Consider the following 10,425-nt stretch of genomic DNA (forward strand, 5'->3'; position numbering starts at 1 on the left):
AAGATCGGAATAAAAGAAGTTAGCAAATGAAGCGAAACAGGAACTAACACTGCAATAAAATTATCACAACATTAATGCTTTGAAAAAAAAAATCACCCCCATTAGTAAAATTGCGTTCAATCGTTGTATTAACTAATGCAATATATTAATATTCATATTTAATGGTGATTTTCACCCACCTAGGCATAATTGATAACCCTTTAAATTTTGATTGATTTGTAACCTTTGGGATTTGATTCCAATCTCACTATCATTCTATCAATTATCCTAATTAATTTAATGATTACTTGAAAGTTGGTGCACCTTTGGGTCAAACCATAATAATCAAATAATCATTCCATATTTTTTTTTTTTTTTTGCAAAGTCATAATTCAATTCAATATTTATAACTTTTTCTAGTAAGATCACTTCGGTGACAACATGCTAACCATAATATAAACATTGATTGATAAATAACCAAGCAAAAATTTGTCCATGTTCAAAGCAAATAAATAATATCCCAGAATGAGAATTTTATCATGAAAGAGAGTAGCTCACTTATATGTAAAATCTGACCCAGAACATTTTAGTTCATGCATGCATAAATACAATTATTAACCTAATACAAGTGAGTCCATAATATATATATATATATATATATATATATATATATATATATATATATATATATATATAGCCACCATTACTAATTTACTATCATAAAACATATACATTTCGATAGTTTTGTTCAGGGCTGCGAGGTTCAAATTCAAAAAAAACCTTCGACGATTTCGGAATCATGATATTATAATAACATAAAATCCCAATAAATCCAACCACTACATGCTTTCATCAAGATTTCATTAAATCCAACAAACATCATATGAATTTTTTGAAATCAAACAAAAGAACATCATGAACGCAAAACATTACATGTAAAACAATAGCGAGATCGGAAGATGTTAATGAAATCGATCTCTATATTAAAAGGAAAATCATGATATTTTCAACCATGCTCCGATACCCTATGTAAATTTTTTTTTTCTATTTTTATTTGCTAAAATAGGAATCTTTAACTATTATGATCATCACATGTATCACCTTTATGCGGGAAATAAAAGATCCATAAACAAACATACCGAAATCAGTCATAACGTAAATTAATCTTGAAGAAGACTTGTAGAAACATTTCTCTCGCTTAACCCCCTTTATATGCTTCACCAAATCATATAGGAGAAAATTGATGAAAAGAAGAGATAGGTAGAGAGAGGACAAATTTCCTACATTCAATATGAAACCCACTTACACCACTCCCCATAAAAGTAACCATAAATAAGAAAAACTCTTCCACTTCCCATTAACTCTCACTGAATTTTAAAAGCCAATAACCTCCTTGATTCATTAATCCCAAAATTGTCCATATTACCCTTTTGATGTGGGACATATTTCAACACGGTCGACTTGCCTTGAGGCACAGTCAACTGCTCCATGATCTTTGCAAATGGCTTATTAGCCTCTAAGGCGCAGTTGATCGCTTAGTGTAGAGGCTAATTTTTAGCCGTTTTTTCTAGACTTTTTCTATAATTTCAATGATGTTGATGAGCCAAAACACTCGCAAGAGTGTATGGTCGAGTCTAGTTGCTAATACTTTAATGTGGTTTAATGATTTTCTCCATAAAAAAAATAATAAAAATCCATTTTAAAAGTGTTTACAAGTGTTTTCAAAAAGAATTAGAAATTATGGAATAAGTGCCCATAATTTGAATTTTGACCATTTTCCAAAGTTTTCAAATTCACTTTTAACAAGATTTCAAAGCAGTTTTATGGTTTTCTAACTAAAAAAACTAATTTTTAAGTTAAAATTAGAAAAATAAAATTTTTCAAAGCAATCGTCTGTGTAGTGACTTAAGGGTGAAGAAATGCTTGATTTTATAAATTTAACAAGGTTTCAAGACTCTAATCTTGTAATGGGTTTTCTGAAAATCATTTTTTTTTTAATAAAATATGAATTTTTTAATCAAAGACTTTGAGTGTTTTCAAAAATCATCAAAATATTTTTTAATTCTAAAATTTGAAAGTGTTTCGATGAATTACAGATGATTTGATTCCTATTTTGAGGATATGTAGATATATAAATTCAATCATAATAACTTAAAAAACTAAAATTCTCTTCTTCTTTCTTTCTTTCTTTGTTAGGTGTTTGTGTGAATTTTTGACATTTTGGAAGAGACATCAAAATAGTGAGGCCTTAATGAGGTTATATCCTCTATATGGACCTTATGAAAAGCCTTTCGAATGGGTTTCAGGTAATGAAATCATTTCTGCAAAAAGTGGAAGGGAAAAAATGTCTCATGCAGGAGGTGAACTGGCCCAAGACATTCGACCAACCTTGCCTAAAAGCAAGGCAAGTTGACCAGCCTCTAATGGTGGTCAACCAATCCTTCAGTCTCCCTTTATTTCATAAATTTTGACAGTCTTTATGACAAAAAAATTGATTTTTCTTGAGGAGGCATACACACACAAGGTAATATTAGTAATCATTCATGGAATGGATACTGTAAGGTACAAATTCCTTAATTCCATTTGAAAGTAATTGAGGGATTATCTTCCCGATTCACAAATGTATTCTCAAACCTAAAACTCTTTTTGAAATGATTTCTTTTATTTTTCCTTTTCAATAACTAAAATAAAGTGTCAATTCTATTTTCTAAAATAAAAAGGGTGAGAGTTAGATAATCAATAATTTGATTATGTATATTTTATTTTTCAAAATGATCCTCAAACTTAATGACAACCAAATAAGTCACCCAAGTCCGCTATTGACAAGATAATCATTAAAAAATTTTATATTGTTACTTAAATAATAAAATCTAACATTTTCATTAATTTACTTAGGGGTGTTTCTAGATTGTCTTGTCCATGTATCTACACAGTGTCATAATAGTGTTTCTCGTATATTTTTGTATTTTATAATTTTAAATTAAATATAATTTTCATACTTTGAAGATTCATAAATCCATATTTGTAAACTAAATTATGGCTGTATATATATTATTATTTTGTACTAAAATATATACGTACATATATGTACATATATATATATATATATATATATTTAATAAACTCCATTAAGAATTACAAAAATATTTACACAGAGTAAGCAAATAAATCAAACAAATTCCAAAAAAACATACATCCTACGAAAAGAAATTAAGTAATGTAAACTAAACATATTCTAGAAAATTTAGATTCTGCTCTAAATTGATTTTGCTACTCTAGGGATATGGAAGGTGTCTTTGCTTGCCATCTTCACTTGCACTATTTTATTAATTTGATTTCTTTCCCTAGTCTTTCATTTTAAGTAAGCACTAACTTGTCAGAATGTCACTGTTTTTTTTTCTAAATCCTAATTGGAATATGTATGTTATTGAAGGTTAATTAAATATTTGGGTAAAAGACACTTACCTCTCGTGAGATTTGTCAAGAAGACAAGGATCTCCCAAGGATCTCCCTTGAGGTTTTTAAAATTCTACCGACCTCCCTCAAGTCTGAATCTATGAAAATACATACCCCTCGTGTCAATTTTTTGTTAATATACAAACGAAAATTTAAAAAATAATACATTTTTTCAATTTTGCCCTTAACCCTCAGGAGCTGCTAGCTTCGTACACATGACCTGGCTAAAAAAAGTTTTCTTCCCTTTTTGCCCTTATTGACATAATGCCTTTAAAATGATTTTTTTTTTTTTCTATTTTACCCTTAATTATGTAGTGCCAAAATGATACAGTTTACCTTTAAAAAATTTTTTCCCCTTTTTGCCCTTAATTACATACTGCAGCATGGTGAAAAATTTTACCCTAAAACTCGTCCTGTTGTGGAGGTAACAAAATAGACATCCCTATTCATTTTTACACTCATATCAAATTGAAATAAAAATAATAAATTTTTAACCCTCATTGATTTTACAACTCTCATCAATCTTTCTACAATTTTAGCTATCATCAAAATAAAATAGTTTCAGTTAATTTCATAAGAGAGTGAAAAATCCAGCAACCTGTATGTGGAAAAAAATATTCACGTATAGGAAACCAGCAGCTCGTAAGGGTTGAGGATATAATCGGAAAAATATTACTTTTAAAACATTTGTTTCAATACTAACGAAAAAGTATGACAAAAACTTACTAGTGCAGTGTCCATTCAAAACCCTAATTCGTTGGCATGTTACACCAACAGCAGCGTCGATTCCATCATCGGGGCGAAGGTTTTCATATTCTCTTTTGAGGAGATGGAACTCCACCTCTCAAAAGCTCTCCTACTAATTCATCAGGTCTCAAGCCTAGGGCCATCGTGCCCAGCGAGACATCAAAATACTTTTCTGACATTCAGCTCCAAATTGTGACCTACCCGCACACACGCACACACAAAAGAGGCCATGGAAGGAATTGCCATGCATCCTTTACAGAGCTCAAAGAAATTTTGATGGCAGAAAAATAAGCGACACATTAAATTGAAGAAAAGGGAAATAGTATAACTGGAAAGCCTCATTAGTTTTTTTTTTCTTTTTTATGGGAGAGGAGGGGGGGGGTGGAGAGGGGGAAGGATACAGTTCTTATGTTTACAAGTTATTCACACACTCTCCGACCCCTATACATCATATTTCCATCTCCAAACTAAGCACCTGGGCATAACGCACAAGTGTAGAAGATGCCCAGAGACTATCAACCCCCACAGCACGAGCCGCATGCAGGAAGAGAACCTGCAACAGTGTTAAACGAAAAATTTTAACTAAAAAAAGCATATAATAAAAAAATGGAAAACAAAAATTGTGAGAACGTATTGGCTTACTGTGGTCAATCCCTCGAACATTGTCCAATCCACGAGGAGGCCTATATGGGCCACCACCATACGGACCCCTTCCAGGACCTCCTGGGCCATCGCCATCCCATTTCTTTCCAGAACCTGAGCTCTTCCTGTATGCATCTGATTTTTCCATCTGATGCACATAAGCATCCAGGAGTTAAGTACCTAACGCACATTATGCTCCTGATGACATATAAATTTCAACTGTGCAAGGGGAGATCTCAGTTTTACCGAAAACATTGTCGCAAAAAACACGCCAATAAAATTGACAATGGCCCAAAAGAAATCAGTGATTGTTCTCAATCGCCATATTGATCGCCTAGATTTCACAACTCCTGCAGAAATAGAAATAAAAAAATTCAGTTAATGTCATTTCAACTGTGCAGATGCCTAGAGAAGGGTATTCAGTTTCACTAAAATAGTTTTCATATTATTATAGTCCACCATTAACAATAAAGATAAATAAACTACAAATGAAGGAAATGTAAAAGACATGCACCACAATAACAGTAATAATAATAATAATAATAATTAAGCATAAATATAGATCATTAATTAAGGACATGGAAGAATCTCAGTGGATATTTACAACAAAATGACGACATCAACCATAACAATGACAAAGAGCAGATGAATTTGAATATTAAGGCAGATTTATCTCCACCACTGGCATAAGCAAACAAACTTGCTAAAAACTTGCTTAAAAGATCCTCCAATAATAGATGATGCTTAAGATCTGATGCCCCTGCAAAACTTTCAGAGAACTGAACTCTTTTAACTCAATAGAACCTCGCACCTGAACCTATAATTTTCAGAATCCTTTTGGTAGGCATAGGGCTTAAATATTTTGAATTAAGTAGGATAGGAATCATAATATAATTTTAAGACAGCTTAAGAATTCCAAGTAAAAATACCATAATTTCAGTAATTTTAAGACTACATCGGAGAAAGATATATAATCATTTGAAAAAATTGTATCTTATAGTTTTATACAAAATTTTTGCCAATACTATGTATAATCTACAGGCACACCATGGAAGCTACTACCTTTGACACCTCTACATCTCCCCACTTCTCCACACCACTTCCTAGTTCAAGTAAGAATGGTAAAAATAAGTTCATAACTGCATAAAATTAAAACCAGAGGTCCAGTATAAACCAGGTCCGATGTGGAAAGCAATACCAAGAGATGGATAAAAGTCTAACAAAGGAAGGCTGACAAGAAACAAATTAATTGCATATAATTCAGCTTCTAAAATGTCAGCTATAAGATGAAGATTATTGGCAGATCAGTCCTTGGCCATTTGAAAACCAAGAATATGAAGCACAGTAACAAGCTAATTTTTAAAACTAATGAAAACAATAAAATTAATATTAACCACAAAATCTCTAAGACAAAAGCTTCCCAAAACCCTTCTTAAATTAGGCTATTAATGGGATGCTGCAAAATGACAGGCTTAGAATAGGAACAGCAGCACCATTGGAGGAGTCAATATAAAATTGTAAGCAGAATAAAATCAAGAAATTGCTGAAACCAAGATTTTTTGCATATGACCAACACAGTTCAATTTTAACAGGTATTTTGAAGAAAAGGAGAATGTTTTAATTGCAACAATCTATTGCCACACTGTCTAGGATCTTCAAACATAACATTCCTTCTTCAGAAAGTGCAATGAGTGGTTTACATGTCAAGAATACAGAGCACCAATGGATGATGACAGTATGTCATTTCTGACAAGAAAAAGCGAAGACCTTTTTAAGTTCAAAAGGGCATTAAATGCAAACATTGAACCATCCAAACAAATTGTACTCCCGACAAGAAAATAAGGCATACAATTAACAAGCCTCAAGGAAAAAGCAAGAGGAACCATTCTCCCAAGTTGGGAATGTGATTTTGTGCAACCATGAGACTTGAGCTGCCATACTGTGAAGTATGCTCACAATTTAAATTTCACAAGATTACTTAAAGGTTGGACTAAAATATGGGAAGAAGGGCAAAGACGGGGGTAAAACAGGTAGGGTGCTAAGGATTAATGCACACACGAAGCAAAACAAGCACAAAATTGGAAAGAATCAACCTAAACAAAATTAAAGAAAGTGAGAAATATTGATTGAAGCCCTGATAAGGTCACAGAGCCTCAAAAAACCCACAAAGGAGTAAAGAATCTGTCAACAAAAGTTCAACTACCTTCAAAACTATTTGTATACATGTATATCAGACAATTTACACAGCTAGTAGCATGTGGATACAATTTAGATAAGCTATATACTATGATCCAAACTTCAAGATGGGCCTAAACTCGGCGCAAAGTTTAGTTGTGCCCAAATCAGTCCAACTCATTTAGCATTTTCTAAGTTTTGATTTCATTTGAAAAGGCTAAACAATACCAAATCTCTCATTTATGACATCAGCCCAGATGAATATAAAGTATAAACTAAAAATTCACAGAAAACAGGCCAAAAAATTCACAAGTTGTAGAACATTGCTACCAACAAAAACCATAAGAACTCTCTACAATAACATTTCTAAAAGTTTCAGGGTGGTTCATTACACAATAAAAACTCTCTAAAAGGTTTGGAGTTAGTTCACTTGCCTTTAAATGGTTAGGATATGCTCATAACAAGACAAGCTTGGAAGCATACCTAATTCCAATTCAAAGTGCAACCTTCAGGATTTTCAAAATACTCATGTGACTAAAAATCCAATACTCACTAAATCTGTCTATCTTCAGGAAATAAATAAAGAGGATAATACTAGAAATGAAACAAGTGTCTGTTTCTTGCAAGTCAGAACATCCCTGTGTGGGGGAGATCCATAAACTTTAGGCTGTAACTTGCAAACATCTGGTTCCACTAATTTTTCAGTCGCATAATCTTGCCCCAAGAAATAGAAAAGAAAAGCAAATCTCATACAAAAGTTTGCTATTATTGGCTGCCATAAGAAATATGCAAGTATTAAAAATCCTGTTCTCCTGCTCAGAGTATCAAAACCAATTGCATTAAGCTTCACTGGACCAAGAACCTAAAGTATATCCTAGAAGACTAGACGTGGGAAAAAAATATGTCTGAAGCAACTTATTGGCACATTGTGTCAGTACAACTAGCACAAATCTATTCAAGGAAAATTAAACTCCAAGAAGTTCCCATAGAAAGCCAGAGAAATCACAGAGCTTATTTCCCATGCCTCTGTAAGACATCAAGTCACACTCATCTTCTCTTACAAAGATGAGAAATGGTTGAACTACTGGCCCACAATACAATTGCAACTTCCCAATTAACATGATCAAAATTAGGTCAGGAAATTAACTTCCCAAAACTAATACCTTTATTCCTTCAATCTATCCTCTCGAAGTGTCAAAAATGCTAAAGTGTAGGTCTTTTAATAGCAATCAGAAGCAATTATCATTGATCTAAAAAATATTGAAGCAATATGGAAAAAATAATAACTGAGTCAACTGACTTAATTTTCTGACTGGATTTTCATAAAAAATAAGTGACCACCCACCATTCCGAAGCATAACTCAACCAACATAATGGGGCCAAATTTTTCATTTTAGCTGCACAAAGCATGGCAACAATCATATTCGCACAGTTTAAACAATTCACTAACAAGAAGTGAAGTGTTATAATCCTCATAATATGATTTCTACGATAACCAATAATTCAAAAACAGCTCAAAAGGACACAATATTTTTAAAACTATCATTCAATATGAACAACAGATGTTAAACCCAAACCTGACCTTCACAGGTTTGAATTTATTTATTAAAAAAATAAAAAAGAAAAAAGCATCGCTGAATGCCGAGGAACATTATAGGTTACCTGATCCCAATTTGGTTTGGAGAATCAGGTGCTAGCTTTGTGTTTAATCAATAATTAATGTCACTTGAAGTTTTGAACAAAATGAAAATCAAATTCCGGAAAATAAATTGCAGAATCTAAAAAGATCAATTTTTCAGAGTTATTTCCGCAAAAATTGCACAGAATTAAAATAACATAGACAAATTCAAACCCAAATCCATCCATACCAAAAGAGACATCAGTAATAAAACTATAAATTTAAACAAATAAACCAAAAATCGACAAAAAGATAGCTATTTAAACCCTAGCTTCGCCGTTGAAACCCTAACATCCGATTTCAACGAGCATCAAACGATCAACCTAACAAAAATCTAGATTTGAGTAACCCTTAACTCTATGTGTGTGTGTGTGTGTGTGTGTGTGTGTGTGTGTGTGTGTGTGTGTGAGAGAGAGATAGAGAGAGAGAGAGAGAACCTCGCTCAACGTAAGCCATGGGAGGTTTCGCAGGATCTTCTGGAGTCTTCTCGCGCAGAGGTAACAAAATGTTGCAGACTGGCCACTTATGCCAAGGAAAACTCTTTTAAGGATTTTGCAGCCGGACCTCCACGTAAATCACCCAATAAAATGCTGCCACGTCTCAAAATTAGAAAGAAGCCAAGCTTAAAGTCAATTGCCGTAAACTGCGGCCCTTTAGAAACGCAATCACGTAAATGCTTCGGCATTGTAGGCCCAAACGAAAAAGGCCGTTGGCTTTCTAGCCCAAAATTTTTAAAAAGTCTGGGCAAAAATTTTTTTTAAAAGAAACTAACCTTGTGAAAAATAAGTTATATTTTTATTTAATTTTTTAAATATATTACTAAAAAGTTATCTAATTTTTTGTTTTTGCAACTTTTTTATGATATATATAAATAATGGCGAACAATTTTGAAACTATTTGCTCGTGAAAATAATTCTATCTTTTATTTTTTATTTTTTAAATAATTATAAAGATGCTATTTTATTTTAAAATTTTTAAAATTTATATAGAAAATTGAAAAATACATTTTCATTATTTTTTAGATTTTTAACTTTTACGTTACATATGAATGTATGAAATTCAGATCTTTAACTTTAATTTGTGTGAATTATGTATAATTTTTTTTCTAAATCCATACAAATCCAAAAACTACAAAATTTATATTTTAAATATTGTCTAATATAAGTTTTAGAAAATTTTTGAAAAAATAATTTATCTTTTTTTGTAATTATTTTGAAATTTTGAAATAAAAATAAAAAGTTATTTTACACATTTAAATGAACTTTATTTCTTAAAATTTTTAACACAAACCTTAAAAAATTAAACTAAGATTTTAGAATTCTTTGGAAAATTAAAAATTGAAAATTATTTTTCACAATTAAATGGACGTAAGTTTGGCACTTGCCAAGTATTGCTTGAAAACATAGCAAGATAAAATTAGTAAGTTCTTTGCTTTTGTTAGAGAATTTTTTTATTAATATAATTTCAAAATTTATTCAAAAAAAAATAGTAGGATAAAATTAGTAACTTTTTTTAAGTTAAAGAAGCAAAATGTTGTAAATGAAATAAAGAGAAAATTATAAAAAAATTAAAGTAAAGAAATTTGGAACTATAGAAATTCAACAGTCTAATTCTTCAGGAACTAGATGTTGTTAATCATCTCATTATCTTATTTTTTTTATAAAACATATCTTTATATAGGCAAATACATTGGCATCCCAAAGGTTAACCATATAATGAACCATTATATAGGCATACCAAAGGTTGTA

At 31.4% G+C, this 10,425-nt stretch overlaps 1 protein-coding gene across 1 annotated transcript; it reads right to left on the minus strand.

Annotated features, from left to right (window-relative positions):
• Positions 1-4,486: 4,486 nt before the first annotated feature.
• Positions 4,487-9,247, minus strand: LOC131162286 (uncharacterized). The gene is made up of 4 exons (XM_058118597.1): positions 9,115-9,247; positions 5,071-5,174; positions 4,825-4,972; positions 4,487-4,735 (listed from the first exon to the last, which is right to left on the minus strand). The coding sequence occupies exons 1-4, from the start codon at positions 9,131-9,133 to the stop codon at positions 4,698-4,700; spliced, it is 309 nt and encodes a 102-aa protein (XP_057974580.1). The 5' UTR covers positions 9,134-9,247; the 3' UTR covers positions 4,487-4,697.
• Positions 9,248-10,425: the final 1,178 nt, after the last annotated feature.

This window comes from Malania oleifera, chromosome 8 (assembly GCF_029873635.1).
Source record: "Malania oleifera isolate guangnan ecotype guangnan chromosome 8, ASM2987363v1, whole genome shotgun sequence".
Taxonomy (NCBI): Eukaryota; Viridiplantae; Streptophyta; class Magnoliopsida; order Santalales; family Ximeniaceae; genus Malania; species Malania oleifera.